General features: G+C 29.8%; 1 protein-coding gene across 1 annotated transcript in view; it reads left to right on the top strand.

Moving 5' to 3' along the window:
* The first annotated feature begins 1006 nt into the window (after nucleotides 1–1006).
* LOC123292736 (cationic amino acid transporter 2) overlaps nucleotides 1007–20789 on the top strand; it is a 36258-nt gene continuing 16475 nt past the window's right edge. Inside the window, exons 1-3 of the mRNA XM_044873449.1 lie at nucleotides 1007–1171; nucleotides 8942–9095; nucleotides 19425–19655. Coding sequence (XP_044729384.1) covers nucleotides 1013–1171; nucleotides 8942–9095; nucleotides 19425–19655 — 544 coding nt within the window. The 5' untranslated portion in view covers nucleotides 1007–1012. The remainder of the gene's footprint in view (nucleotides 1172–8941; nucleotides 9096–19424; nucleotides 19656–20789) is intronic.

Below are 20789 nucleotides of genomic sequence, written 5' to 3'. Positions count from 1 at the left end.
TTATGAAAACAATATTTAGAAAATTGTTTTCATTTGTGTGGTTTGTTTTGAAAATAAAAATATCTACCAAAATGACTATATGTGTAGAGTTTGAAAAACAAAAGTAATAAGTGAAAACAAACAATTGACTGAGTTAATTGTTGAAATACCATGTATAGACAGTGCTGATTACTCTGTCACATTACAAATGCATAAATGTCACACATATATAACTGATATTCCCAAATAATACATACTATACAATTTGCGCCTAATTTGCTCTCTCACAGTAAACTGGTAAAATTTTTTTTATATGGAACATTTTTTACGTTTAAAATTTTGTTTTATCTTTAACGATATATAAGGTGGGTCCTACGGACCCAAGACCCAATTGACCTATGTTGCTCATTTACGAACTCGACCTCAATTTGAACGTTCTAAGCACGCTATAAAAATCAGCTTGATATCCCTTGTCGTTTTTGAGTTATCGTGATGACAGACGGACAGACGACAGACAGTGGAAAGACAGACAGACAACCGGAAATGGATTATTAGGTAATTTTATGAACCAATATACAAAAATTTTGTTCATAGCATCATAATTTTAAGCGTCACACACTTTGGACTAAACTTAGTATATCTTGGTATATTTCATATACATGGTATAATAAGAGAGTCAATTGAGAGTACAAATTAATATGTAAAAATTTGTTTCAAATCATGTAAAATTTCAAAAAATATATTCCCATAAATGCATTGCAATTTTCTTACATATTTTTGGTTTTTCTGAAAATTGTTCTTTACAGAAAATATATATCTTCGAGGGGTTTTCCTCGAAATTTTCGTTTGGATATTCTCATTAAAAATCCACATTCTAAAATTTACATAATCACAGCAATTTTAATCAAAAATATCCTTAACATGAGTTTTTTATTCATAATTTTCTTCCCTTTTTTTTTTTTGTTACGTAACGTTAATAATATTTATTTTTTTCCGTTACAGATAGTGTCCTGATCGTTATATATTTTTAAAAATGAAGCTGGGAATGTTTAGTGGTGATCGTGAACAGTTACGGCGTGACGGTTTACAATTATTCGGTAAATTAATTCGAACTAAAAATGTTGATATGTTACAAGAAACACAACCACACCAACGACCACAATCGCCGCCAGGTGGAAAACAAAAGTTAACGGTAAGTTAAACTTGATATTGTTTTGATAAAGGAAAGTTTATTAACTTCCCAGTATAGAAAGTTATTGGAGAAGAAGTATATATATGTGTGTGTGTGTGTGTGTATACGTACATTCGTGGTCATTTTTTTCCTTGATCGATATCATATGGGAAAAAAATATATCGATTTCGTTGAGGTATCGATCGAAGCGTATTAACGGCAATATGATATCAACAGAATTTCATAACATTCAATCGAGTCGTTTTCAAAAAAAAATTCGAAAAATACAAATTTTTTTAATAACTTTTTTATTATGCTGGGACATTATTAGTTCCTCAAGGATCACACCAGACCCACTCGCTAGTTTAACTCCATTTTTACGTACAATATATCATATTTTATCATATGCAATTATTTCAATGGCAATGAATATTTTATTTACTTCCATTTTTCCTTCAAATAAGTCACAACGATTTTATGTCACACAAGTTCATTTTTTAATAAATATTTAATGAAAAGTTATGATTTTCGAATAATTTTCGATTGTATAAAAAAATGTATTGTTTGAAAAAACATTATATCAAGTGTGTCAAAAGTTTAGTTTCCAATGAATCTGTTGAAGTTGCCAATAAGAATGTCCTTATATTATAAACAGATTGATTTTTTAAAAACGATTTGGAATATCGAAAAAACCGCAAAATGCTGATCTTCTTATTTTTAGAGAAAATGAAAAATAATTCCGTTTCAAACGATAATCAACTTTTTTTTTTTAATGGAACTTCCTATTTTTACAAGCTTTTATTTAACATATTTTATTAAAATATTTCTATCACAGATTTCGATTCCTTGCCTTAGCAAATTGACTAAAAATCTGTAAGGGAAATTATTATTTTGACAATTTTTTTGTTAAAAATTTTCTTTGGATAAACTTTTTAACCTTGAAATAACTGATATCAGATGCCAAAAAAAGTCTAGGAAAAAAATTGTACAGGTAAAAGTTGCTTTTTGTCAGGAAGGAACCAGCATATGTCCCATGAGTATGCAGTTCCCTTAGCTAAAACGAAGTCAATCCGTTTGACCATGTGGAAATTTTACTCGAGGTATGGATTTTTGCCTATGTTTCTTGTTAAATCCTCGGAAAATTGTTAAATATGTTGAATCTAAAACCATTAAAAATCGATTCTGCGAATTAAAAAACATAGGAAATAGTCTATCTTTCCACAGAGCCTCTGCCAGCTAAGCCACAGACTTCCTGAGCTATGAATTCCTGCAATATACCTACTTTTTCTGTGGGTTCACTTAAAATACTTTTTAACAACGTAAGTTTTGTTTACCCACTATGTTTATATTTTTAATATGTTATGAAAATTGTGTCAAACATATGTCGATAAAATATTGACGATCAAAAAAACTTCGATATAAACACATTCACTCATGTCGGTATAAAATATTGCAAGAGAACATGAAATTAAATTTTTTCCTTACTCCAATCTTTATCACCAAGTTGAAACCTAGCCAACATAGTAAATTTTGTATTCCCATTTCCAGAACGATGCTATACTTTACTTTTCTTTTATAAAATCTGAGCTTATAAGTTTTTATTTGTGTTTTATAAATTTTTTGGTAATATGTACATGTGAATGAAAAGGTTTTATAAAATACTTTATTAACCTTTTTTCAATTTTTATTTTTGTAATTAATTTACTCTTTGGAGGATAGACAAAAATCTATATTTCGATTCTAGAAAATTTCGCGGAAACTTTCAGTTTTTTATTCTAAATTCTGTCTTCATTCTTTTAAATTCATGGATCATCATTAGTTGGATTATCAATATATAGCTATAAAATAATGAAAAATTAACAATTAACAATAATCACATACTTAAGGTAGAAGACCAAAAAACTCGCACTAGTTCGACACCATTACAGGCTCGGCCAACTCAGGCTAATTCTTTCCAACAACATTATACAAAAATTACAAAATTTAAAAAACCTTCGACCAATTTATTCCTTGTTAAACACTTTAAACTTATAACACTCCTTCTTAAATCAATATCAAAGTGATGGTCAAGGACATCAAAGTAGATGAAAAGGATACTTAGAGAGCTATCATTTTTTGGGACAAATTTTTGGAAATATTTTAATTGAAATTGATATATTTGAGTTGACTTTGTTCTTTTGAATTATTGTTTTAAATTACCTCATTTCCATAGTAATTATTTATATATTCAAAACCCATAATTCGCACTTGAAACATAGCTTAGAACACTCTCCGTTAAATTACCTTTCAAATGAAACCATAAAAATTAAAATCGGTTCATCCGTTCAGGCGCTACGATGCCACAGACAAGCAAACACACAGACACACACACATAGCGGTCAAATTTATAACACCCCTTTTTTATTCGGGGGTTAAAAATAAAGAAATAAATAGTTATTATACAAAAAAAAAATTGTTACAAAAATATAAAGTACAATGCTTGATCCAAAGATGTGATGAATAGACTAGAAACGTAGTACGACATATATTTGGATTTATTAAAAAAACTAAAAATAGAAAACTAAGCCTTTGTCACTAATATAGATTTTTTTTAAATTATGCTATTTTTCATGAATTACCGGAAAAACATAAAATTTAATACAATTTTAATCGGAAATCGGAATCGAAAAAAAAACGAAAAAACTTGATTTTACAAGCAGGAAAAGCTCTGAAAATGAATTGTTTTTTAAGTCGAAATATGTTTTTTTTGTCAATCCATCGAGTAATAGATAATACTCGATCGTTTTTAGAATAAAGTTGGCGAGTTATGAGCAATTCAATTATGAATATCGAATAATATCTCAAGACTACTCAGTATCGAATTTTTCAAGATTTTGCGTGGCATATTTTTTAAGACTGTTTTAAACTTGCCGATTTCACTTAGTTTACCAATATTAGAATGTTAAGTAAATAATAAAATATGTTATGCAATATGGAGATACAGTGATAAACACTTTGTTCTGTTTAGTGAACAAAATATATTCGATCACGTATTATTATAAGGCAAAGCAAATGCCATATAATATTATTTTGATATAACGGATATGGCAGTTTATATCAAATAATTTGATACAAACGACTTTCACGTCTATACATGTTAACACGTTTTTCCATAACTTTTTCGTTTGCAAGTTTTTCATTTTTTTTATTCGACGTAAACTTTGTAATTTATTTGTGCATGTTTACTGCTTTCTTTGAAATGTTGACTTGTTTTGCAAATCAAATGTTATTTTCGTTTACCCCTTTTTAGAAGTAAAAATTCCGATCCACTTTTGAAGGTTTGAAAGTTTATAAAACAAAAGTGTAGATAAGATAGAAAATGGCTTCTTGTGAAACTTTTGCAAATCGACCCTAAAATGTTCTTCGGATTATTTTGATCAAAAACCTTCACGGCCACAGAAATTTTATCGGATAGTTTTCGAACTACCGCCGATCAAAGTTACACATATATTATAGTTAAGTATATGACTACCGTGTGTGGTATGTATGAGTGTAACACTCACTGCTGAGTGCCGAGCATAGTCATGCATACTTGTTCAATGGCTGTGTTGGCTTGTTAGTAGTTGGTATGCTGTACGATGTATCATTGTTAAGACAGTATTCATATACTAACTTTAATATATGTGTCACCCGTAGCTCGATAACTACCCGATTAAACATTTTTTAGGGATAATTTGAAAAAGTTACACAGAAAGCAATTTTCCTATCTAATCTTGTGGGGTCCTTTAGCAATAAAGAAATGTAAGAGCTTCACCGTACTTCAAATTTGTCTTTTTAAATATTGTGAAAAGAAAATTAAATACTTTTATTTTTCAAAAATTTCGCACCTTTTACTTTTTTTTCAAAACTAATTTGATTTTACACGACTTTCTTTCTAGCTTATATGGTAGAATAAAAAAGAAAAACTCGGTTGCCATTTGCAAGAATAGTTTTTTTATACCAAACTTACCTTCATAAGAAATAAAACCGATTTGAATAACAATTTTTAACTTCTTTACACGCTCAAATGAGAAAAGACAGATGTAATTATTGCATCGATATAAGCATTTCCTATCACACAAGTTCAAATAAAAAAATCCTTTAATATCAAGGCGAATAACATGAGGCTCACAAAAAACTTTGCATAAATTTTGCGATTGACCAAGAGAGATTAAAGACTTGAGAAACAAAAACAGTTACACATGCCGAAAAGTCAGAAATTTTTCATCATTCTAATCAACACATATTTTTCGTGTACCCATTTGCAGCGGTTGCGAGAAAATAAGGTTAGCAAATATGGCACAATCTTTCGGTCTATTTGGTCATTCACGAATTTGAAACCATTTTTATTTCAAAAACGTACGCCAAAAAATCAGCACTTTATCTTTTTTTATTTTTGCAATATCTTGTTGATATACAAGGCAGAATTTGATTTGGGGAAATTAAACTAATGAGATAATTTTATGTACATCTATATTACGTTCCTACACAAAGGTAAAACAATCATTTGGTTAATACAATTTCCCCGACTGTCAAAGATGATAAATCCGCCCCTGTCAAAAACATAATTTCAAATTTACATGCAATAAACGAAAGTAAACATTTACCGATTGATTGTAATCAATGAATTCAATAATACGATATGTATTATAGTCAAGTTTGATTTGAAGGGAAATGGCTATGTTTTACGGAAGATATAGAAAACAGATTATATCCTTTCATAAAAATTGAATAATTTTTCTATTATATTTATATATTTATGGGTATAATTATTTCAGAAACAATTTATGCAAGGGAAGCTGCAAATATTATTTGTTCGTTTACATTATTCATACTTCAAAATTGTATCGGCAAATGTTATATAAAATTAGTATGCCACAAACATTAAAAGACAAATTATAACAGTTTGGTTCCCTTTGAGATATGCAATCTGAATGCAATTTTATCTGAAAATAGGTGAATACTTTATGGAGGGAGAAATATGCTTCTGAAACTGCAAGCCGTGAATGGTCGAGTTAAAATCGGAAGATTTACTTAAGGCATTCAAGGATTTATTCATGCATGTCTAAAAGCAATTTTGTAGCAGACATTACAAAATACTTTTATATGATTTTAATATATCTTAAAAACTCACCTCCGTTAAAAAATTTTTATTCAAAATATTAATGCAATTCATTTTAATGCAAAAACTAGCCGTTGGAGAAGCTTTGGATTTTTTGGTGGTTCAAATTATATTTTTGTCGATGTCTTAAAAATCGGTACATACCTAAGCAAATCTTCCTTTGTATAGAGGACAATGTAGTACCTATAATCAAAATTTATATTTATCTGCTTCAAGAAGAAGGTAAGAACAGTCCCGGCTTCTGTATAATTTTATTCGTTTCTTTCTATTTGTTTAAATAAGTTCATGATTATTATATTTTTTCTTATATTTCCCATATAATATAATTTTACGTTTTATTTTTTTCACAAATTACTTTTTCCAATTTGATCGAATCTTATTACCATCTAAATGGAAATTCATGTCATGAAATAGAAATGTATAAATCTATATATAATATGAATAATTTGCTTTTAAATCATATATTTATACGTTTATATCGTTGATATTTTTTTTACTAAGCAAAGAAGTAATATGTAGAGGAAATAAAGAATAACACGAAAAAGGTTGCATCTTGTGAAAGTATACCCGCTTTCACAATAAAAATATTTTGCTAGATTTAAACAATAATTATGATTTAGCTAAACCGATTTCGACTACTTTGGCAATCCTCTTCAGTAGCATTAATTAACCCCTTAAAATTAAAATCAAAATAAATTACCAAAACAATCGAAACTGGTCTAGCTATAATTAAAAATAATTTTATAAATCTAGCTAAATATTTTATTGTGATTCCTGAAGGGGATTAATTTTAAAAAAAATTTTGGATAAAAGGATTTCTTTTATATGAAGTTGGACTAAAGAAAAAGTTTTAAGCAATTCTGAAAATTTTAAGGAATTTAATTAATCTTATGGAAAAACGGTAGATGGATTATATTTTTACATAGATTTCTCCAAAACTAGTATTTGAAAATTAAAACAACTATTTAATTTAAAGTTAAAACCTTAATAAATAATTGAAAACAAAAAAACCGTTGTTCCGACTAATCGGAGATGTATATACATGGTGGTGGGGACACAATTTACAAAAATATATGTTTTTAATTTTGATGGTGAATTATGTTATAACTTGGCAATATAAGACGAAAAGTAAGAATATAAAATTTTTCGATATCTGGAGTAATTTTCAAAATATCGAAAATTAAAAATTTTGTTTCATTATTTAGCTTTCGATATTTCGAAAACCAAGGCAGATATCGAAAAATGTATTCTTATTTTTCGTCTACATTCATCAAGTTATTACAAGATTCACCATCAAAATTGAAATGAGGTACTACCTTAATAGTTTCAATAATGTCGGTCATCAGATTTAATCGGTAGTAAGACGTAGAATGGTTATTTGTTGAATACATGAAAACTTCGAAAAAATCATTGCGAATATGATGCTAGCAAATTTTTTGAAAATTAAAGCGGAAAATATATTTGGAAATGGAAACTATGTGGGACACAGATCCCTTATCAGAATACGTTATGCATAAAAAATTTGCAAAATTCGTAGGAAGATGGAAAATTCACTATACTTTATTTATTCCGTTATTTCGAAAAATATATGCAAATTGTGTAATTGCGTTGACCTACATAACATGTCTGAGGGGAAAAACAATGTACAGAGTGTGATAAAAATACATGGCTGGTTATATTGTACCATATTCTGTACGTAAAAGGAATCCTTAGATGTTAAGCAACTTCGTATGGAAGTTTAATTTAATATGCCCCCATTTTCAAATTTACTGGGATTTAAAATTTTAAAGACATTTTAATTGTTTTAAGACATGCATCTAATACGTGAGGGTTCTGCTGAGTTGAATAACTTGGAATAACTTGATAGACTTAAGACTTATGAAATTACCTATTTTCCAAAAAATTCGATTACGGCTGAGCTAAGCCGAAATCGAAAAAAAATTACAGTACATATTTGCTTGTTTTGGATATAGAATAATGCGATAATGCGTAGTCCACTGCGAATTTTTGTAACACCTTTTGTATTCTTGAATTTCACCAAATTTGGTTTAATTTTTGCGTTGGTTTTGCATCACTTTATTAACTTTAGAGGCGAATATTTTTAATTGATATAAAATTTATGTATTACTGTATAATCGTATACAGTATTCCTGCTAAAAAATTCAATCAGTAGTTAAATAGTGGTATAGTACTATTGATATGGCACTGTTAAAATGTTACTCAACAAAAGAACAAATTAATGATAATTTTTTACACACTAAATTTTACCCAAATTTTAAAAACGTTTATCTTTGCGAAAAACTATCGAATCTTATAGATTACGAATAGATTTATTAACCAATCAGAAGCAAGATAATTTAATTACAAAAATAATGATGTAGGCTTGCAAAAAAACCGTTGAAAATTTAACTGTAAATAATTAACGAAAATTTAATTAACTAAAAATAACTATAAACACTTTACGATAAACAACATGTCATAGTCGTGTTTATCAATCAATAAAATTTCATTTAAAATAAATCACATCTGGTTATCAGAAAGGTGAAGATCGACCTTATCGTCTCTTAGACTATTATTGCCGATAGAAATCTGTTGACTCAATAATATTTCGAATTAATTTTGGTGCCTGATTTATTTTTTTTTTTTTACAGAAATGTTTAACCACCTTAGATTTAACGTCGTTGGGTGTGGGTAGTTGTGTTGGGACTGGAATGTATTTAGTAGCTGGTATGGTAGCAAGAAATGTTGCGGGGCCAGGTGTTGTTGTTAGTTTTATTATTGCAGCAGTTGCAAGTATATTTTCAGGTATGTGAATTAATTGTAAAATATAAAGTTACAAAAGTTACAAAGAAATGCGAAAAACAGAAGATGCAATTTTAAAACGAAGTCCTTTCACGGACTTCATTAATTATTGTTTAAGTTTAATATTTACATAAATAATTGAGAGTAAAAGAGAAAAGTGATTTCCCTAAGGAAAAAGGAAAAAATGTATAATACAAACTATTCGAAATATGGATAGCGCCGAAACAATTTTGGTCTCTTTATTTAAGTGTCAATTTTTTTTTTTAATATTTAAAAAATTTCTTTAATGACTTCAGCCGAATTTCATTCCAACTCCATTTAAAGCCGAATTTCTTTAATAACTCCAGTCCTCAGGTTCCAGGCGTGTGGAGTCAGGCAGATGCATTATATGAGTACAATCCGTAAATCTATGTGCTTATAAGTATTCTAAAAGTGAAAGCTTAATGTCTTGAAAGTCTTAAGTTGTGGTAAACTTTTTTTATATTTCTTTTCAACTTCAATAAAAAACTGGATTTAAACGTTTTGTATTTGCGTTGGAAAATGATTTTCTTGAAAATCTAGTGCAAAGCAATGAGCACTTGACGACGTAGCAGACCTTGTAAGAAAACTTTCTTCCTATTTCTATATTATGTTTATGTGCAGTATTTATATATTTTATAAAGGAGTACATTTTTCAGTTTATTCAATTGTTTGCTAAGTTTGAAAAAAATTAAATCACTAAGATAATCAGATCGTTTCATTTCGATTGTGCAGGAATGTTTTCAATGGTAGTTTATATGGAAAACAAAAAATATCTGTATTGATAATTCTAAAACGGACAAAGATATTCAATTATAAAAATAATTGAATTGAAATAAACAAATAGTATTATTCCAGGATATAGCAGGTTAAAAGATCCATGAACCCTAAACTTCTGCCACGTGGTAAATAAACTTCTAAGTCGATGTGCACCATTTTCTCTCACAGGACATATATATGGCAGAGAGGCCATTTTCGAGATAGAGGGGGAAATAAAATTAGTAAAAATTGAGTTAAATTTTTGTCCTTTACCAAGAAAGCTCCCCATGGATCGCCAAACGTTAAATACTGCAGGCAAAAATTTTGCCCCTCTCCCTCGTCCCAAACGCACGAAAAAGGGTAACATGGTTTGATTGATATTAATCGAGAAGGGAAGGGGGTCGTTAGGGAACTTCAATTTTTACTTATTTTATTTCCCCCCTTTTTCCCCTATCTCGAAAATGGCAACTCTGTCACATATATGTCGTATGAGAGAAAATGCTCCACATCGACTCGGGAGCTTATTTACCACGCGCTAGAAAGTTAGGGTTCATGGATTTTTTTACGTGCTATATCCTAAAATATATGACAGTATCTATACATCTACCCCATCGTCCCCCACACCATTATAAACAATGAATAAAGCCAACAATATTTAAATCCCTTGAATATACAACACAAAGTTTTGAACACAGTTCATATAAAGTTCAACAGTTAGATTAAATTAAAAAGGGCATGACTGCTTGTAGTATTTTAAATATAAAATACGATAATAGTCTAGAAGCTGAAATGCGTTCTTGTGTAATTATCCTAACCTTGCGTTAGTTGATTATTTGTTACTTGGAGATAAGATGTCACTTATGTTTCCTCTACACCCAAAAAAAAGGGTAAAATTGAAATTTTTCTCTGCTGGTCTGACTAAATGATACCCACAAAAACAACCCTCTACAGTAGTCCTATTAGCCCAGTTGGTTAAGGCGTAACCAATTCCGTCCGCGATATGCTTGGGGTAGCGGTTTCGATTACCACCGTCGCAACATAATTAATTTAATTGATAGTTGTGAGGGACTGGTGTAGTGTATGGTATATGCATGATGGAGGTGCACTCAGCCTCTGAATTGAGGAACTGGTAAATGAAATTATCAGCGGAAAGGTGGTATAGCACATATATGGTATCACATTGGCCTCAATAGTCTCTAAGTGTGTCTTATGGACAGCCAATATAACTTAACCTAACCTAACCTAATCCTCTACAGTAAGCTCAATATCTCGAAAACAACTAGGTTACCAACAAAATGTGTGGGAAACAAATTTCTCATTTTATCATTAACTATCAAATTACCAACTAGCAAACTTTTTGGTTTTTTACATCAAAATGCGCATCAGCTTCTAGACTATACGTATATGATAGGTATTAATTTACTCGTTTAAATTACTTTTAATCACTATAGTTCACTAATTAATGGCTTACTACATAGATAGCCTGAATCAGTCAAGTGATAAAAGGATTTTTTTTTTATCAAATCGAAAGGGTGATTCTTTATCCATGTAATTATACACTTCAATTATTTTTACAACGATGACCTTTACAAAAAAAATGTAGTAAAAATAGTAATTTTAAATTTTAGAAAAAATTCCCAATGAGTGAGCAAATTGTTCGTATAATCAGAAGCAAAAACAATTGTAGTTTTGATGAAACTTAGAAATAAAAATTCAAATTCGTCCAAATACACAGTGGTACCATCATAGGACAAAATAAAAAATTTACTTTAAAATTCTTTCCATTCTAATATCTCGAAAGTAACTTCATGAAAATATAAATTACACGTAGTTCGCTTATTATTTTCATTTCCATTATAGCATGGAAAGTGCACACGTATACATTACCCGTAGTAAAATTTTCAACTACCAACACAGCTATATGAGTGAATATTTCTGACTTTTCTCGGAAATACAATTCCTTTGAAATTTTTTACAAATATAAAATAGTTTGTTTAGATACATGATTATTGAATGATGCTTGAGAGTGAAATTAGAGCAGAGAAATAATCTAAATAATTCAATTCATTTTCACTATTTTCCTCATAAATAAAAGAAACAAAATTAATAATTGCACCATATATCTATCACAAGTGTTTTTAATTTGCTGAATACGACTTAAAAAAACAAAGTACACGAATCTGTGATGAGAGAAATTCTCACAGTTTATGAAGGACTTGAAAATAATATATTTAAAAAACTGTAGATAGGATGAGAAAATTCATAGGTAATTCGAAAATAGATAAAATTATATGAAGAAAGAAAAAGTTTGAACCATTTATACCATTTGAAAAATATAAGTTATTTATATTTTAAATCGAGCGTGAGCAAAATGCTCATAACGCGAGTGCTGATGGGTTAAAAAAAAAAGTTCAAAATATGTACACCGTATTATTCCCGCCAATCCCTCATTACGTCAAAGTCTATTGAAAGAAAAACTCTCTTGTGATTCTAAAAGATAGGTATAGTCATCATTGGCGTTAAAAAAAAATTTTAAATAGATCAACCGTATTATTCCCACCAATCCCTCATTCCGTTGATTTGCACGTTAAGTTCATAAAAAAAAAAACTCTCTTGTGATTCTAAAAGACAGGTAAGGTATAGTCATCATTGACGCAGCCTCTAGGAGCATGCCTAAGGATGCACTTCCCACTTTAACTACATCCAGGAAGCAGTGTTTTCATACAAAATTATAGCAAAATCGTACTATAACTAAGTGCACCTTCAAATAGTAAATAAAAAATGTCTTTAGTAAAAAAAATGATTAAAGTAGGCTTTAAAAAGTTAACTGTCAAAAAATATTAAAAAATTTGTTGCAATAGTTTTCAACAGGGTATTTACAATTAAAAATTGGTTAGGGGTTGAATCACAAATTAAAATATTACAAAATGACAACGTTTCAAATTAAGTAAGAAAAATTAGGATAAATTATATAAACTGAAATTAATTGGAATCATAATTAATATTATTGTTTTAGATTCTTTGGAAATGCCGTTGCAGAACGGTTTGAATCAAATAATTTTGACATAAATCAGATGGATATAAGCAGACAACAAATGCCAATCTATGATCAAAAATATTTTTTGCACATTTTTTGTGAATTTATCATATTAATAATACAATTATTAACTTTTGTAATTTGTGGATGGCTATTAAATTTCTTGATTTATAAATACTATTTAAAACAGTTTAATTATCCAATACTAAATCGTTTTTGTGATTTGCCTACGAATAATTTATCACAACCATCTGAACGGTTCAATGATATTCGAACAGTTGAAAGAACTCTGTACGAACATCGTTTACCAAATCTATTAGCTGTAAATTGTGGAAGAGTAGGAAATGAAGCTGCCCTTTCTCCTTCGTATATTAGTTAAAATTTATATATTATTCAATTTGTGTTATATTTAAAATATATTTTTGTGTGACAAAGTAGAAATTTCGATTTTCTTTTTGGGCGGGTTTTGATATTCCTTTTAGGATGATCCATTTTTCGTTTTCTAATTTGTATACACGAATTACTCTTCAGGAGTTTCAAATCATTGTGCTCAGCCTGGCAAAATTGTCCTTGTCAATCAATTGCTTCAGTTTGATTACACTCCATCACTCCTTCGTTTGAGTATAGTCTGCTTTATTATTATCACTATAACCACCTTTCTGACTTAGTAAATTACATTTAGAGGATACTACTCGCTTTGTAGGTATACAATATCTTTGTTGGAGTACAATATCTTTGTTGGAGTACAATATACTTAACTCCAAGACACCTGTGGTCATATTCCACATTTTTCTCGTACTAAGAAATAACTGGTGTATTTTATGTTTCGTCGTTAGCTGTTTGGATATTTTCCTCTCTTTACCCTGCAGTTCCGTGGACATTTTCTTAAGCGCTTTTTGGTTTCTAAATCTCAAATATTCCATTGAAGACAATAATTATTACAGCATTGGATCAACTTTTCTGTGTCTAATGAACAGGCTATCCTGTGTCTAATGAAAAAGAGTCAAAATGGCCTTATGCAGATAAAGATGTCAGGGCAGAATATTACTTGCTGATGTCTATTTATAAAGTTGTGAAATTGTGGAGAAATTTTCGAATTAAATATTATCAAAACTAATTAATAACTATCCCATTTACAGTGCATGGTACCTATTAAGAATTTACAAGGAGTTTTCTACAAAGAATTTTATTCTCTTTATAGATTATATTTTATTCTCTTTTTAACCGACTTCAAACAAACAAGCAGGAGCTTATCCATTCGACTGTATTGGTTTTTTTACTGTGTGTTACCTCAGAACTTTCGACTGGGTGAACCAATTTTGATGATTCTTTATCTATTTAAAAGCTGATGCTTCCCGAGTGGTCCCATTTCATGTTGGTCCAGTTCTGACAACGGTATATCCATGAGGAAACTATAATAGTCTTAAATTTGCATTAAGTATGCACGACAAGAGGGCGACTAACTCAATACCACGCCAAACGATTACGATGATTCATAAAATAAAAAAAAAACAAAAAGAAAAAGAAAAACCGACTTCAAAAGAAAAACTTTTCCAAAACAAATTAATATGCACTAAAAAGTAAAAAAACAACGATAATATAATGTAGTTAAAATTATTGTTATTTTTGGAGTCGGTGTCAGCCAAGCTATGGTAGCAAACTGTTCTGTCTGAACTGCTGAGTTATTTCCTTGGCTGACACCGACTTTTATTATATTATCGTTATATTTTTTCTTTTTAGTGCATATTAATTTGTTTCGGAAAAGTTTTTTTATTGTTAGTTTATAATTCTACGAAAACAAAAACGTTAGATTGTAAATCTTATTGTTCGTTCACAATATATCGTCGGTTTAAAATCTGGCAATATTTATGAAAAACTAACGATTCTTACAATAATCCGATGACAGATATACCTACTATACTAAATGTTAGTTTTGAAAAAATTAATCTTTACGCTAGCCCTACCTACTCTTTTGCTTTTATACATTATTAATATTTCAATAATAAATATTCTTCTTATTTGTTTCACCCGATGAAAGCTCCTACACACATAACAATAAGCATAATAATTGAAAATATATACGCCATTTGTACTTACTTGGAAAAAGCATAGAAATATTGAATTCTGCCTACGTACAACATATTTTCATCAAATGTTCATTGAAAATCAGAAACGATCGTTTAACTATAATAGGCGTTGTAGTTAATCATATGAACTGTAAGCGAAGTATAGAAGATATGATCTACTAAACATCATCCTGCTTACTGCCCGAAATAAATTCAATTAAATTCTTTTCAATATTTCTATTCTATGGAGTGATAATTTATACTCAATACATCGAACATTTAAAAATGTCCCTCTTCTATAGGTTGTTTTTGTTAACAGTTCAGTAGATTGTCACCTCTAAATCTTCGTCTTGGATAATTATCAATAAAAATTATTTGCTTTATATTTCAATATTTTACAGACCTTTTCAAAAATTAACCAATTTCTGTCTTTAATTTACAGTTCCCATGCTGTAATCGTAAAATCAGCAGAAGTTATGTGGTATACAGGCAGTAATAATCAAAGGTAACTTGCCAGATTTAGAGCACAGGATAAACGCCGTATACCATCGTAAACCCACAACATTACGTACATCCAACTTAGTTGGATTGAGTTAGCACGTTTTGAATCGGCATGTCTTGATAACTCACATCTGAAGTGTTCTATGTTTACAACAAGCACTGGGTTGAATCTAGTGCGACCCTTGAGGTCCACACAAATAACTTCCCAACATAATAAATAGTCATATAAAAAAAATATAAACAAAATAAAAACTCGACCTAATCGAAAAGACTGGACCGAATATTATGAAATTCTTTTCGGATAATAGATAATATTCCCGTTAATACGCTTCGTTCGATACCTCAACGAAGTCGATATCATTTTTTGTTCGCGCCATATCGATCAGGAAAAAAAATTTTTTTAAAAGTCGTTTGGCTCGATACGACTCGACCGAATGTTGAAATGAAATCTTTTTAGGATCATATTTCTGCTTATGCGCTTTGATCGACACTTCAATGACCTCGATATCATTTTTTGTTCGCGTGATATCGACGACAAAAAAATGTCTGCGGGCGTACGTACGTGCGTACGTGTGTACTCACACACCTATACTGGGTTTTAAAAAAACTCTGTCACGATCGTGTACGTACAGGATTAATTATCATGCGGAACAATTGTCGCGAATAACTATGACGTACCCCGTAAAACTAAATAGGCAAAAGTTTTCCAGCCAAAAAATGCGAGTTTTCAGTGGATAATTTTAAGGCCTCCTGATTACATTTAATATAAGTTAAGCATAATATTGATTGTTAGCAGAACCGAATTTAACGCGAAAATACCTACTTCTATATGTTTGAGTTGATTTAAAAATAATCATTTAAGCAAAATGGTTGCCAGCCTTAATCACTAATGATAGCAGTTTGAAATTTTGAGTGAATATTGATTTGATACCGTAGGTGTCGTTTAAGAAAATATTTTTCGAAATTCATCCCCTACAGGGATTGGAATTACTTCCATTATGATAATTCGTCATTTTTGAGTCCACTACTTAACCGGTGTTAAAAATTGTTTCACCTAAAGAATGTTACATTATCAGCAAATAAAATGGATTGTATTTTATTTTCAAAAATTTAGGGATCTGCACCAAAAAATTCTACTGGATATCTTCTAGTCAATAAGTAGATATTAAAAGCAAACATATATAATATCAGCTTTGGTGTCCAACCGATAGTAATCCGGAATAACTTACCTGTCACCTCCACCGAAATTCAAAATTGTCAGCCAAGCACCTGCCTGACGAAATTTGGGTTTTTAAGACGAATATATCCATACCTTAACTTTCGAAATCTATCGAGCCGTTTGGAAGGTACGAGATGAAAAAGAAATTCAGAAACAAATATATATAGTTACATACTAGCGGCCCCGACGGACGTTGTCCCGTAAAAACGTAACTCCAATTCATGAATACCTATACTACGTTTAGCCTGTCCGCTAAACCCATCCCGCTAAACCCCAATTTAACTCCTATTTATTGGAGTGGCCTGACCTTCGACCTTTGGCCTGACCTTTGATAGTAGAGCTCGCTGCGCTCGCATATGGCTCTAATAAATGCCTATTGACAATACCTGAATACTATTAAAAATACATAGTACATATAGTATACATAATGTGATATGATTTATATGCGCTCCCACCATTTAATGAAATTTCATTTTTTTGGTACGAAGCCCTCAAAAACAGTTGTACTGGACCAAATTGTAAATCTAAATCATCCTCGAATCCCCTTGAACTCACACAAAAAATTTCATCAAAATCGGTCCAGCCGTCTTCGAGGAGTTCAGTCACATACACACACACACAAGAAATATATATATTAAGATAAGATACGCGCGTAAACATAACCACTCCTTGACAGTCGGGTAAAAACTAATAGCCATTGTTGGATAATTTTTTCGAAAGGCATTTTGATTTCGTAGAAGTCATACAAGAAAACAATACGCTATTACAGTGACCCCCATCAGCTATAGTAGTCATCCTATATAATATAAATTCAAACAATACTACTTTCTATATATTCGTTATTAAATTAGCGTCAGTACTCAGAATACTGCCGTCTGCAGGTTTATATCAGTTGAATAATTACAAAATCAATTTACTAATAGTTGATTTTCAATTCAAGTGTATATTCCATCGTTGCGTTGGTATTCAAAAACATTCGAATCAATTAATTTATCTTTCATAGGCAATCGTTAACATAAAATGATAAGCATCTACCTACAAGTAAAAGAGAGCATTCAAACTCATTCAAAGTTTATATGTATTCACATAGGAAAGAAAAACTTTATCTTAATAATCCATCATTTATATAGTTGTAAAAGTTATGGTCTGCAGTGAAAACAAACAAGCAAATTATTGTTGAGAAATCAAAATTTAAAATTATACTCAACAAAAACTAAGAATGTAAAGGGTTTTCCTTTAAGGCTGTACGAGCGCCATTGAAATTTCGATAAAAGGTTTGATTTTTTTATGTGAAATTGGACTCAGTTTAAATCAATTCTGAAAATTTTAGGGGGGATTGCCCGCTTATTTAAATAAATAAATGTAGGCATATTTAACATTAGTTAAAACATTAGTTTAAATTAAAGTTAAAACCTTAATAAATTATTCAAAACAACAACAAAAAACAAAAAACCGTTGTGTCCGACTAATTAAGAATGTATGAGCACGGTAGTGGGGACACAATTTTAAAAAATATGTATATTTTCAATTTTGATGGTGAATTATGTTATAACTTGGCAATATATGACGAAAAGTAAGAATGAAATTTTTCGATATCTGGAGTAAATTTCAAAATATCGAAAATTGCATTCTTTTTTTATTATTCAGCTTTCGACATTTTGAAAATCAAGTCATATATCGAAAAATTTATTCATATTTTTCGTCTTCATTCATGATATTATAACAAAATTTATCATCAAAGTTGAAAATAAGGTACAAATAATTTCAACCACAAGTCTAAACTTGCCTTGGCGCTCGTACTATCTTAAGAGTTTTAAACTTAAACTACTTGTGTATTATATATAAAACGTACTATTTGAGGGCAAATCATTTTCTCCACTGATATGTTCACATTCTGTCAAAGTGTCATGACGCTATGAACATCACGAAATATTTTATTGCAATGAAATGCAAATCGTCTGTATATATCACACGTATTTGACGACCATTATTTCTATATTTCACAAATTTGAACTTGTTAAGGATGTATGAGCACTGTAGTGGGGATACAAATTTAAAAAATATATATTTTCAATTTGATGATAAATTATATTACCTATAGCTTGACGATATAAGACGAAAAGTAAGAATACAATTTATAATACAATAATACAATATCTGGCGTAATTTTTAAAATATCGAAAATGGAAAATTTTGTTGAATTATATAGCTTTCGATATTCGTCTACTTTCATGTAGTTAAAACAAAAGTCATCAAAATTGAAAATAAGATAAAAATAATTTCAACCCTAAATCTACCCAGCTCATACATCCCTTGTATGACTGGAGACACTTGGTTTTTTTCTTTTCTATGCCATTGCTTATATCGATTTTCAATTTTTTTCTTAAAAATTTGCATGGATATCTATGTGGAAATTTTAACCACATCTTCTTTGAGTAAAAGTCTACCTTTAAAACAATTTTGAGCCTATAAATCGATCATTGTTGTCTTGCTCATACATCCTTAACTAGACTAATTAGCGCCAGTTAAGCAGTTCATGTGACACAGCAGGTAACCCAATTAGTAGCATCATAATTAACATTTGTCCTACCAATTTTAATTGATAGTAAAGAACGTGTAGAATTATAATCTCAAGCAATAATTAATTAATGCATTTCGATTACATATCATAGAATTACAATTTCAATTATATCAAAATATAAATCCCTGTTGATGAACGTGTTTATTTCCAGGTGCATGTTATGCAGAGTTTGGTGTACGTGTTCCACATACGACTGGATCAGCGTACATGTATTCATATGTTACAGTAGGTGAATTTATTGCATTCGTGATTGGTTGGAATATGATATTAGAATATTTAATTGGCACATCGGCTTGTGCTTGTGCGTTAAGTGCATGTTTGGATGCACTAGCAAATGGTGCAATTAGTGATTCAACTAAAAATGCTGTCGGCACAATATTTGGTAAGTTTTATATACTTTTAAATAAATAATAGTTTTAAAAAAACTAAAAAAGATGTTTTTGTAACAAGCTGTACTAAAAGGTAGAAAATAATTTCTCTAAATTCGAAAAAATCATTTTATTGCAAAAAAAGCGTGGGGTGCTAAATTTCAGTTATTGTAAATATTTTATAGACAGATATTGATAAAAGTAAAGTCATTTTAAAATATTTTTAAAAGAACCCCACGTAAATTTTTTATAAAAAATGCCTTTTTTTCTTAAAATGCAAAATAAGAAAATTTACAGTATAGTTACCTGTATCCGGGGACACACTGTATGTACTTTTGAGTGTTTTGCAAAACATATGAAACGAACTTAACGTAGATACAAATTAAATTTCAATCAATTTTGAAAAAGACTTTATAAAAGCACTCATAGCCTGTCAAAAATGCTTCAAAAGAAAGAACATACTATACGTAAATAAAAAAAAATTTAGCCAAAATATAACCGACTCCAAAAAAATGCACAAAAAAATAAAATCTAATTTTAGAGTAAATGAGCAATAATTGCTCATTATGGTTTTAGGACTGCTTTCGTACGTCTTACCTAAAATCTAAAATATTAAACTTTTACAGCATCCCTTTATTTTCGATTGATTTTTATCTCCCCTAAAGGTAGAATTTTTTCTATAAACAAGACCACCGAAAAAGCATTAAAATTGCTAGTAATTGGTAATTTCTAAAAAAATGTATTTTTCCTTTTTTTAATAACGCCCTCCCTCCCCTTAGAGATGGAAGTTTTTGCTGAAATTATACAGAACCACGCCTACAAAATTAAATCGAAAACAATCATTAAAATCGGTTCATAACTGGCGGAGATATTCTGTAACACACACACACAAATGCATTCGATTTGATGACCTCCTTGTTTTTCATCGGTTAATAAAATAGCTTAAATTCAATTTAAATATTTACAGAGAAAAATAATTGATATGCTCACAAAGTAAGTGACAAACATTTTCAATACAAAAAAGTATTTTATAAAAATGTTTCCTTTTTTCCGTTGGTACTCTAATAGACTAATAATCGGAATGTACCTAATTCTTAGAACATTTTAGCTTGCAGGGTATGAGGAGCTAGGTCTGTTGACTGATTTAT

This window comes from Chrysoperla carnea, chromosome 2 (assembly GCF_905475395.1).
Source record: "Chrysoperla carnea chromosome 2, inChrCarn1.1, whole genome shotgun sequence".
NCBI lineage: Eukaryota > Metazoa > Arthropoda > Insecta > Neuroptera > Chrysopidae > Chrysoperla > Chrysoperla carnea.
Note: the sequence above shows the minus strand (reverse complement) of the source record. Positions and strands in the feature narration are given on the sequence as shown.